The sequence below is a fragment of the Arachis ipaensis genome, chromosome B05 (assembly GCF_000816755.2).
Source record: "Arachis ipaensis cultivar K30076 chromosome B05, Araip1.1, whole genome shotgun sequence".
Classification (NCBI taxonomy): domain Eukaryota; kingdom Viridiplantae; phylum Streptophyta; class Magnoliopsida; order Fabales; family Fabaceae; genus Arachis; species Arachis ipaensis.
Window position 1 is genome coordinate 16,924,892 of NC_029789.2, and position 13,029 is coordinate 16,937,920.

The 13,029-nt window shown below is 31.4% G+C and overlaps 1 protein-coding gene across 4 annotated transcripts; it reads right to left on the bottom strand.

Moving 5' to 3' along the window:
* Positions 8,830-12,680, bottom strand: LOC107643139 (zinc finger CCCH domain-containing protein 55). Of its 4 annotated transcripts, none has more exons than XM_016346713.2 (9): positions 11,380-12,678; positions 11,103-11,288; positions 10,582-10,761; positions 10,413-10,504; positions 10,023-10,286; positions 9,769-9,937; positions 9,409-9,610; positions 9,258-9,298; positions 8,830-9,138 (listed from the first exon to the last, which is right to left on the bottom strand). In XM_016346713.2, the coding sequence occupies exons 1-7, from the start codon at positions 12,303-12,305 to the stop codon at positions 9,427-9,429; spliced, it is 2,001 nt and encodes a 666-aa protein (XP_016202199.1). In that variant the 5' UTR covers positions 12,306-12,678; the 3' UTR covers positions 8,830-9,138; positions 9,258-9,298; positions 9,409-9,426. The 4 variants fall into 4 exon arrangements, with proteins under 4 accessions (XP_016202199.1, XP_016202198.1, XP_020978858.1 ...); XM_016346712.2 differs by having other exon boundaries at positions 9,258-9,319; XM_021123199.1 differs by having other exon boundaries at positions 9,258-9,607; positions 11,380-12,680.

Here is a 13,029-nt window from a genome sequence, read left to right on the forward strand (position 1 = left end):
TTTTTTGGAAAAAAAATAACTACTTATAATATGGTCATCAAGCATCGGTTATTGTTCTGCTGACCCCTTATCCACCACCAACTTCATCCTTGGCAATCATCCACCACCATTGTTGCAGCTGTTCATTTCTGGCCGCAGCCTCTAGTCAATTGTCAATGATAATGTATAAGAAATTCTTCATAGAAATTCAAATTACCTGCCAAACGAGTTATAATTTATAATAAAAACACGTTTGGCAAATTTATTATTGAAAACAAAAAATCTTTTAATGATAGAATTATGAGAAGTAAGATCAATTTACACACCAATAAGCATTCATTTTAATGCATAATATGAGAAACCAAAATCAACCGATATAGAAAAATATTAAGTGAATAAATTATTTTTGTAATCAAGGATAATTAATTTTTTTATGTTTTTCTTTATTTGTCTCTTTTTGTAATTAAAATTTTTAGTTATCAATTTTTAAGCTATTAGATCAAGTTGAATTTAGGTATCAAAATAATTTATTCATGCAATATTGCCGAATTATATATTATTTGAGGATTATTAATTCAGATCTAGAAAAAGTTACAAAAATGTTAATAAAATGAATATATCTTAATAAAGCTGGTAAAATTTATTTGACAAAAACATTAGATTTAACAGAATATTCTGTTAAATTATACAAAATATTCCGTCAAGTGTTAGGTATATTTATTTTGTTTAAAGAAATATTTCGTTAATTCTAATATTTTTGTCAATTCTAATATTTTTGTGACGGCAGGAATTTAATTATAAAATCTGATATGGTATAAGAATTTAATAAAAAAAATTACAGAGAAACTTATATATATTTTTTATAAAACTTTTTCTCATTTATAATTTTAGTATATGCTTTTAAAATACATGTGGGCTAAATTCTGTTAGAGGAAAAAAAGAAACTTTGATATTAAATTTATCTGAATAAGAGCTGCTAAAATTGTGCATGTACTAGAATTTTTCGTTGTTAGAGTGAGTTGTCACTTGTGAGGAAATGAATATAGGTGATTTGATTTTGTCGCGTGAGTCACGAGATTTTTGAAGAATTGGAGTAGTACTATCAGTCTATCACTATGACTCTATGATGGTTAGATACTTAGATTGCAGTAATTTAAAGAACCAAGTCGGTAGTAAAAGGAATGATCGCGACCGTACATTTATGAACTGTGTTTGGAACAATAAAGCTACTCCAGTCTCAGTAGTTGACTTCACTGTTATTAAATTTTCATATACCTTGCTAAAAATGTATTTAATATATGTTTTCAAAATATATTTTAGACTTTTAGTTAGATTCAATTATATTATATGGGAATATGGGATTCCCTTGCCACTGTTTAGGCTATGCCCTCTCATTTTAACTTTTAAAGCACGTGCTCAGTATTCAGTGTGCCCTACACCTTAAAGACACAAAATAGACTGGACCTTCCGTTTCCCTTTGGTGGGTCGGTCCATCTGAAAATGACACAAAAGTTACTACTACTTGCAATATATATATATACGCTATTAAACTACTCAAGATATTTGGCACAATCAGAAGCTTAATTAATTAATAAAAAGACAAACGGCATTCAAAAGATATGCTTTTATGTAATCTGCATGTTGAAAATTTCATACCTAATTAGGATTTCTTAAGCTTGTAAAATACCTCAACTAGCAATATTTTGTTCAGAGTACGGACAGAATATAAGCTTTAGTTAGTAGTCTTCGCCCTGCGTCATAACCCACAAGCCAATGGGGCCATTATGGATGGAATTGTAATGTATGCACTATTTTAATTTATTTTTGGAATATTATTAGCACACTTTTTTGCCGTATTTGTACATACTTTTTCCATTTTAGCCCAACAAAGCCCATTCTCTTCTGTCCAGGACTTGGAAGCAATATTGCCCATCAAATCCATGGTGGTCTCATGGAAGACCCAAAACAAATAGAGAGGAAGATCAAAGTAATACCAAAAAAAACAAAAAGAGGAATGTCAAAGATACCCAAAAATAAAAAATATAACTAGCTTAACTGTTGAGTAGCCAGTTCAATTATCAAGTGCAATTTTTTCTCGTATATGTAATAATTTACTAGTTGGCAAATCTTTAAATAAAGCTAAAATTTACAAGGGATTAATATTTAACCTGCCCGGATTGAAGATATTATAGAAAAAAAAATTAATAATAGTAACGATAATAAAAAAAATTTAACCGCAAATAATCTAATTTCCATTCTTATAAAAAAGGTGATATAGTTTTGATTAGCATTGCATGAAATTTTGCAAAATTACAATTTAGTTAGCATGTAGTGGACATCTTTCTATCAACTTTACACATCTAAAAATCAAACACGACACAGAGAATTTTCAGACTTTGCTTTTTATTTGCTTGTTTGTTGTGTTCAGCCAAGCAAATTTGAATAGTGAGTGATAAAAGAACAAAATAAGCAACAACAAAATGGCTTGCATACTAGAAAATTTCTTAAACATCTCAAATCACAGTGGAGCAACTGGATCATAGAACTTCATCAGATCAGAATGCATAAATTCAGGCCAAAGGCAAAACGCATGAGATCATCGATCTAACTTGGTCATGTTCAAAGAGTTAAGCTGGTACTCAGATTCCAGCCATTCATTACAATCCACAAGGCTTTTCTTATTGCCTATTTGACTGGCCATCTTCAGAGCTTGTATGAGATGCGTCAAGTTGTTTTCATGTGAAAATGATAATTGATAACTGTTCCATGGAGGATAATCTTTGCCAGTTATTTTGAAAATCCTATCGGCATCTGTGTATTTCTTCATCAATATCCTTCCATATCCAATCATCTATCTCCACCTTCACTTCTTGCCAACAGAATATAAAATTTGTTAAAATTATTAATGCCGATGAATGAGCATCTGACCAAGCTAAGAGGCCAATCAAACAACCTCTTCAAACAGCTAATGCTGACTTTTGAGTTTTGACATAGCTCTAGTAAAATGCTAGGGTATTATATATAGAACACTAGTGCTTTCATTTCTAGCAATCTTTCAGAAAATGGACTTATCATCAATGCCTCATTTATATGTTCCCAATGCCTTGTTGTTCTTCTTTATTTGCAAAATGATTGATAAATTCTGATAAAGAAAAGTTCATGGTTAAAGGCTGCACAGCAATTTTTTTATCTATGCCAGAAGAATTTTCTGACTGCAAGAAGCACCTCTTGAAATATTGTGAAGCATCTTCCACTTGGCTGCAAGATACAACTTAAATCACTCCAAATAAATAACGACTAGAAGCAAACTGAAAACTTACTTTCCAGCTCAAGTTGTACCTTGAGGAATTTTGGACCAATTTCTGCAGCCAGCATACAATCTTCTATTGCATCTCATAATACAAAGAGACATGAGGTTGCTATAACACAACATTATTGCCATGCAAAAGCTTTGAGATGCTTTTTTAGAGGTACATTTAATTCCTTGGGTGTAACAATCCTCTACCATAGAGAAATTCCCAGTTTTATAGTCCCGAGGTGGCATGATGATGAATTAGGAACCTTCATATTCGAAGCGACGTTGTAGGTATCATGGCCACTTTTTACCAATCGCCCTAGAAGACTGAGCGAGCATGCATTGGTTTTAGCTTCAGCTGCTTTAAGAGCCACACCACACTCGCGCACCTACAATAATTAAGGTCTCTTCCACTATTTAGCATAGTCAAACCTCCAACCCTAAACATTTTGACAAAATATACATAGTGAAAATTCAGATGGAGTCAACTTTATAACTAAAAATCGTTAAATAATTTAATTGATTTGACTAAATTTTCAACTAACAGCTTTTAATTATTAACTTTACATAAAATTTGACTTACTATCTAATAATTATTAGACCAAGCCCTGACGTGCAACCGTATTAACTAGTGTTGTTATAAGTGGCATCGTCAATTGAGTCAAGACTTTAGGACTGACACTAAATCCTTTAACTTAATTTCAGTCTACAGTCCTAAAACTATAGAGACATATTGTATAAGACCTTGGTCTTAATCAAATTTTAAAAAAATAATTAAATAATTATGTAGAATAAAAAATTAATATTATTAAAGAAAAAATTTAGTATATTAGAGACAAAAATGTATAATTTATATTTTATTTTATATGTATAAAGTTCTTTTTTTACTTTTTTAAAAATTTATCTACTAATCATTCTACAAATATTTTATGATGAATAAAATTTTTGAATTCGTAATGTAATTCATTTTGTTAAAATTCACTTTTATTTTACTTGATTTGGTAATTTTTCTTAGAGTAATGTATTATTTTTATCCTCAATATTTTCATTCTATTTAAATTTCTAATGTTTTAAAATCGTCTTAATATTGTCCTACCATCAACTCTGTAAACAGATTACTAATAGTAGGATAACATTGAGACGCTTTTAAAACATTATGAACTTAAATAGAACGATTTAAACGTTAGGACAACTTTCAAACTTATTCCAAACATTAGAGACAAAAACTATATTTTTTTTAATAGAGTTTCAAATCTGTATTTTATAAACAAAATAATAGTTTAAACGGCAAGTTAAATGTTTAAAGGTTTAATTATTGGGTTGGTCTCTATAGTTTTACCAAATTTACAATTAAGTTTTTATATCTTTTCGGGTTCCTACACTGTTTTTAATCTTATAATTAAGTCATTCTTAGTATAAAAAATGTTAGAGTTATCTAAATATATCTCCACAAATTGAAGGTATCACAAATCACAATTAAGAACGTAATTAAACTTTTTACCACATATTTTTTGAAAAAATTGTTTCGAGCAACCTTGCTGAACTTATTTCTTTGAACTGTTTGCATTCTTAATTTTGGTATTGTTTTCTCAATGTTAATTATGTCATCAAATTCTTTTTTTAATAAATAAAATAAATACTGAATTTATAATTATTGACACGTCTGAATAAATTTATATTTAATTATTTATACACTTTATTATATATTTTCTCTTCAATGCAGATGAATTTTTTTCAACGTATTTCATTCTTAATAAGTTAATATAGACGAGATAAATTAAAAATATTTAGCAGTGTTTTAAAGAAGTCGAAATGAGGATCTGATACATATTTAAAGAAATCATTATATGTGCACATGATATACATGAAACAATAATTTTCGGTTATATAAGAAAGCTTATGTTGTGGCTTCGTTTCAAGAAATATTATTTGTAGTAATATGTTGTATTAAATAAGATATAATAAAAATCCTTTTTTAAACATGTATCTCATTTCCAATTGGGACGAAATTGTTATCAATATGTCTGGTTTCTGATATAAACTAGATATATTAAGAATGATGACAGTGTTTTATTTTATATGCAGACTAAAAATACTGCTAATTGTTTTTTATTTATCTTGTCTATGGCAGGAACGAAATATGTTGAGAAACAATTCGTTTATACTTATTAAACTTTTATGTAATTTTTATTTGTTATCTTATCTTTTTTTTTTTTTTATTCTTTCGAGTCTAATAAATCTAAAATTATCGCGCTCTACGCGCCTTCTATCATTGCATTCTATGGACCCTCTATCATCGCACTCTACCGCCTTCTCTTATCGCGTTCTATGCGCCTTTTGAAAGTAGTTGTTTGCTCTCTCTCCCTCAAGTCTTTTATGTTTATGCATCACGGCGCCACATGCGTCTTCTTCAACTATTTCATCGGAACTCATCCAAACTGTAGATTATTGATATCTTTCATCTACTAGTTTGCAGGAGCATATTAAATTCTTGTGTTATTTTTATTTGTTATCTTATCTTTCTCTTGTAGAAAAAAAATGTTATATTTATCTTTTTTTTAGTTAGTTATACTTATCTTTTTCTAACAAAATCATCTAGAGATTCTAGTTATTTTATCTTATTTTTAAAATTCAAAATTAATTTAATAATTAGTATAAATAGATTTCTCTCATCCCTCCATCTTCTCTCACTGCATCACCTTCTTCATCAACATCAATATAATTGTTTCCATCTCAACAACAACACGAAAGAGGTTGTGTCGCAGAAGAAGAAAATGAAGGAAGGATGAGAAAGATTGATAGATGATGAAGGGGGAGTTAACATGGATAATTAGAAAAAAAAATATTTTAACCAATTTTGATAAGTATAAACGAGATACATATGTATTTTTTTAAAAAAAAAATTGAAAATAATAAAAAATATTAATATTAATATTATCAATAATCCAAATTTTTAGCATGCAATTAGTACATAAAAAGGTTGGTAGAAGAAATTAAAATAGATATGTTTCATCAATTAATATTTAAAAAGTTGGTGGGATAGTGGGAAGAGAATTGACACGGTTATCTTTCACGTTATCTCCTACTATCCACGTGAAAGATAACAGTTTCAATTCTCTCCACTGTCTCATTAATCTCTCCTAAAACGATTATTTTTATTTTTCAAATTTAAATCAATCCAATTGGATTATAATTTAATTTAAAATTTTTTAAAATGAATATATTTGATCAATTAGTACTCAAAAAGAGTACATAACAAAATTTTAGTTTAAATTATGATCCAATTGGATTGATTTAAATTTGAAAAATAAAAATAACTGTTTGCCAATTGTTAGGAGAGATTGACAGAGATAGTAGGAAGAGAATTGAAATGGTTATCTCCCACTCTCCACTGTCCACGTGAGAGATAATCGTTTCACATGCTCTTCCCACTATCTCATCAATCTCTCTTAATAATTGGCAAATGATTATTTTTATTTTTCAAATTTAAATCAATCCAATTGGATGATAATTTAAACTAAAATTTTTTATGTACTTTGTACTAATTAATCAAACATATCTATTTTAAAAAAATTTAAATTAAATTATGATCCAATTGGATTGATTTAAATTTGAAAAATAAAAATAACCGTCAATTATTAGGAGAGATTGATAGGATAGTGGGCACTAATTGATCAAACATATCTATTTTAATCTCTTCTACTAATCTTTTTATGTACTAATTATTGCATGCTAAAAGTTTGAATTATTGATAATATTAATATTTTTATTATTTTCAATTTTTTTTTAAAAAATACATGTATCTCATTTATAATTTACATTGTAAACGAGATATACACGTTTTACGTCCATCTGTCTTATCTCGTTTACATACAAAATTATCTCTTTTATAGTATAAACGAGATAAGAAAATAATATTTATTTTAGTAATTATTATATTTATTTAATTTATAAAAATAAAAAATCCAACAAAATTAAAACAAATTAAATATAAAAAATATTTTAAAATATTTTTAAAAATAAAAAATATACTTTATCCTTTAAATTATGTGCCACTTTAATGTCTTTATTGAATTTGACAACAAATAATTAAATACACGTAGGTTACTGGTGGGAGAGGCTACTCAATGCAAATCAGTTTATGTATATATTAGGCATCTCTATGGACTATGGGAAACAGTTTACCACTAGCCACAAAGTATCTTGTTTGGTAAGATCAATTATCATGTAAACAATATATAAAATTTGAGTAAATAGCTAATTTTGTTTCTGAAGGATGACTTATTTTTTAAATTGGTCTTAAAAGATATTTTTAATTTGTCTTTTAAAAATTTTAAATTAAACGCATTAGTTCTTCTGCCATTTTTTTTTGTTGACATCACTAAAATTTATTAACGTGACATGTTAAGTGATACTACAACACACACATAAAAGTCTTAATTGATTATTAGCATAATAAATTTATAAAATTAAATCAAATTAAAACATAATTAAGGAGAAAATTTGAGGCATTAGAATCTCTCAATTTAAAATTGATTTAATCCAATTTTATAAATTTATCATATTAGCCGCCAATTAGGACTACTAAGATGTATGTTATAGTGTTACTTAACGTGTTATTAGCAACAGAAATGATGAAAAGGCTAAAAAAATTGACTTAAAATTTTTGAAAGATGAATTTAATTAAATTTTATTTTCGAAAACTAATTTGAAGAATAAATGATCTTTTGGAAACTAATTTAACTATTTAATGTATAAAATTTTAAGAAAGACTTAATTACTATCCTTATAGTTGAATTCCGATATTGTATAAAAATTTAACAAACGATATACATACACTGAAAAATTAATAACCAAATTAGTTACCATATTTTAATCTATACTCAGTACAAATAATTAATATAGTGATTAATTGTGTGTATTCAATATAATGATTAATTTTGTGTACAGCCAAAGTAGTCGGTAAAAAATAAATAAGAAGTTAAAAGGCTAGAAAAGTTGGGCAATTGGGCAAAACAAAGTGAGAGAAGGTTAGAAAGTAGTATAAATAAAGCATAGGCTAGGACAAAGGGGCTCCATCATGCATCATCCCATAAGACATAACATTGAAAAACCAACATATCAATGAGTCTGATAGCGAAATGAGTGTGATGCCAATTGTACAATTGTTCGTTTAATGTCAGCACCATGTGACAGCAGCAGGTGTTCCCCCCCATCTTTCTTTCTCTCTCTCCTTTCCCATGTGGACCTTGCATTCCATTGCTCTCCACAATACCAGACAAACTCTTTTTTTATAATATAACATTTAATTATTTAACTTAAGGCATGAATATCAAAGATATGCATCATATGCATTGTCATATGAAACTTGGTTTAAATTGCTGAGGACTAATCACAATGATAGTCCCACAAATGCCCTCTTTAGGCCATTGATTAATTGACCAATCAGCCATCAAAACCTAGTTGTCAAGTGTTGTACATGATTAGCTATGATTACTCATGAGTATAACCAATAATGAAGGGGGAAATAAATGAAAAAAGAACAAAAAACAAAGAAGTACCAAAAAATAGCAACTAAAAAGAAGGTGAAAATAAGTTGTCTATATTACAGTGAGTAAAGTGAAACTAAAATACAATACTTGGTCCAGCCCTAAGTCTGGTCAAACAAAAAAAGGAAAAGCAAAATAGTCTTATATAAACTAATATGTCTGTCAAAGTATGCAATATGTATTGCTTGCTGTTAGTAGTATGTATTCATGATGATGATGGTGACCCTCTTGATCCCTAGTAGCTAGTCTTGTTTTAATCTAGGTGTATTCAGCTATACATCTAGAAGATACTTTCTTCTGTATGCTTCTATAAATCTGCATGAAGAAGAAGAAAAATCATTTAGTGGAAGAGGCACTAATTTATCAGATCATAAACAAATTCTAAGATGACTTCTACTACTTGTAAATAAATAAAAAGAAAAAAAATATCTTACCCTAAAAATGATCCCCTGCCAGCCAGTTCTATTCTTACAACCTACAGTTCAAATTTTGAAGCCTAAGAAATATATATCAACTAGTCAGTAGAATTGCATCCACAACCATGATGCAGGGGATGATAGTGTTACACACTACATTTAGCAGTACCTTGGATTGTAAAGAAAATTAATGAGAAGTAGCCATTTCGCCGGAAGTGGTTTCCTGTTCTAACTCGTTATGAGAATATGTGCTTGCCGAGAGTGCAGCACTCTCGTTGACATCTGCCAACGAAGAGAAATCCGACACGTTATCTCCTGCTGCTTTTGTTGGTGAAGCAAAGAAACTATCTGGAAGGGCCTGCTCCACGCTTCTTTAGAGCCAAGAAAGCATGAGATAAAACATGATATTAGAAACTTGTCATGAAATACACATTTAGGGTTAAGAACTTAAGATTAAGGCAAGAGATACCTAAAAGCCTGAATCACAATGCAATAGGAATAAGATCTGAAACAAAGTCAAGCACCATACCTGTTATCAAGATTTTTCACTTCCACATTAGCATTTGCATTATTCTTTTCACTGCTACACTCAAAACCACCAATGAAAGCCAGGCCCACTTCTTTCTGTGGCTGTGGCTGCTCCTCCTCCCCCTCGGCAGTGCCTAAAGAAAGGGTATAACTGAGTCCGCCCTGGTAGCCTGCAGTGTGAAGCATTTCAATAATGCAAAGAGCCTAACCCATGTTAACTAGAATCATTCCATAGAGTATCATCGATTGACTAACCTGTAAGGTCTCCTTTAATGTTGTTTTGAGAAGAAAGATCAGCAGTGCTAACTTGTCCATGAAGTTGATGGGATAAGGGCGAAGGTGCACCGACAGAGTGACTGCGCTGATGATGATGATGATGAATGGGAATATTCTTGAAATCTGGAAGCTGCAGATTCTTCAGCCTTCGTTCCTGAAGGTCAATGACCTGCTGCAATTCAGCCTGCTCCTCGAGTTTTCTTCTCAACAAGATATCATGCGGATTATATAACATTCTTGCTCCTGCATAGAACAGATCCAGTGGAAAAGAAAATAGAAACAGCATGATGAGACTCTTAACACAAGCAAATGCATACACATTAGCTTTCTAAGAATAAATGCTCCTTCCACTAAACAAAGTGCAATTACCAAGATGAAAATCATAAGGTTCTTTGGAGTCAAATCTAGGACTTAAACATGGTGAAAAGTCCCCCCTCTCTGATTGCTGTTGCTGCTGTCTCCTGGATACATCAATATGAATAATATTAATTGAGGAATAGCTAGATATAAGTCAACAAAAGAGATGATATGAACTTACTTGTCAGGGATTTTCCCCTTCTCCTTGTAGGGCTTGACAAGTACGCGTGAATCACAGATAAAATGAGGGTTCCCCTTGGATAATATGAGCCTCACTGTCTCTGGATAGACAAAGGTAACAAACCCAAACATTCGCTTCTGCTGGTAGGGAATCCTCACGTCTTGCACAGGTCCAAATTTGCTTCAGAAGAACACAAATAGCTATTTAATAAAACACCGATTAAACCAATTGAACCTGTCTATTATCCCAAGAACTTAATAAGTAGCCTGCTCAAATTTCCTTTGTTTGTCTGTTGTAGACTTTTCCTCTGATAAACAATAGTCATTGGAAAGCTGAAAACAGTTCTAAACTGATTCTTAATTCGATAATACAACAACTAATGATTGTTGAAGGGCTATTGCAATACCCCAGATGCAAACTCAAATCCATCAAGGGTGACAAAAGTAACAAGTAACTCTCTTGTTATTAGAGGCAACAAAACTGGGGCCTTCTAATAGTGGAGAGTCTATGGTATGTTTTACCTGAAATACTCTGAAACATCTTCATCCTTAAATGAGCTTTCAGCTGGAAATGTCAAATAAATCTGTCGCGAAGCTGAGTTAGGTTTTTCGGCTGAAATCATGGCTAGAAACTCATTCCTTTCTGGCCTGCCTCGGCCAAAGTTGTGAAATTCTTCACCCATCATATATGCTGTGGTGGCAGCTGCTCTGAAAAGGCAACAATATATAATAATTCACAAATAAGAACAAAAGACAGCAAACAGAACTGAAGGGATCTCATCTTAAACAATTAACAAACCTCTGTGGATCATTTTGCTGCATAATCAGAAAATCAATGTACTTGTCATATGAGGATGGTGAAGTTCCAGCTACAAGCTGTGAAGCCATTAATCTCCGATGATGTTCAGTCTTCAACCTCAGGAACTCCTCGTGCTGTTCTAACCCCTCAAACCTACTAGGAGAACCAACAATGGCACCAAATGAATCATTCAAAGCACCATGCACAAACTTACAATTACTCCCATTTTTGCAGAAACCCCTTGCAAAGTAAAGGCATGGCTTATATCCAATTCCAGGGCCACCTTCCTCCAACCCGAAACAAGCATCACTAGCAGAGTAGCTCCTCCTGTGAAAAGGAGCATCCCCGTTGTTGAGTGATTGCAAATTCTGACCACCAAGATCCAACACTTCCTCATTTCCAAGGAACGGGAAATACTCATCTACCTGCTGCTCATCAACAAAATCACCACCAACAGGGTTGCAATCACCGTTAACACGAGGCGAAAACGAAGGAGACTGAACAGCAACACTTCTAATATTCTCATAAGATAGTAAAGGACTCGACTTTGGACTAATGGGGTTATTTGGGATCCCAGAAAGTGGCCAAGCAGAAGAAGAGGGTGAAGATGGGTTCCTCGCAAAGTCAAAGCCATTAGAAGCTACTAATCTGGGAGAGGACTTGGAAAAGGGGTTGGTGGAAGGTCTTGTTATGGGGTTAAGAGGAGAAGGCGAAGAAGAAGGTGAAGAGAGTGTCAAACCCAAATGGGTCTTCACCCTTATAACTATGTTGTGAAGAACAGGGTCAGGGCTACAAGCCAATCGAACTAATTCAGAGTCTTCCAAGTTCATCAGAAGATAGCCCATGATTTTGGAGGCATTTTCAGGCTCAATGCTTTTTATTTTCGAGAGAACCACATTCGTGGCTTCATAGGAAGACGAAGCCATTAAAAATAAAATCTTGGAGGAGTTGCTTGAAAGAACTAACGATAATAATAATGGACGCGGCAGCGGCGGCGGCTGCGGCGGTGGAGAGTTATCTGGTGACTCCTTACCTGCAGTAGGTTTAGCTGTGATGTGAATAAGCTGCGGAACAAGACAGAAACACACACACACACTCCCACTCACTCACTCACTCACTTACTCTCTCTCTCTCTCTCTGTTTTGTTTTTGTTTTTTTTTTTCTCTCTCTCTGTGTAATCTCTCTCTCCTATCTTTCGAGGGTGAGACTTGAGAGCGGTGGATTTCCGAGATCCACTACAATACAATCATGGATAATCGTCAACAACATAAGTGTTTTTATTTTCGGGAGGGGTTCGGGTCAATAACATAAATCACACATGAATTATGTAGTCTCCTCTTTCAAAATGGTGATATTTTCAAAAAACAATTATTTATTTATTTATAAGTCGATTGATAAATTTGTTGAGGGAAAAACGGAATTTTTTTCGATTTATGTTAATGAAAACAAAGTTCATCGATATATTTAACTTTAACAAATAATTATAATTATGTATGGTTGATTTATAATATTAATAATATACAACACTTTTTTTTATGAAGGATATTTTTTTATATTAATTTTTTAATATTATTTTTACTTAGATGCTTAAAATAATTATGCACCATACAATACTAGCATAAAAAGATTGATAATCAATTTGTATTGGAT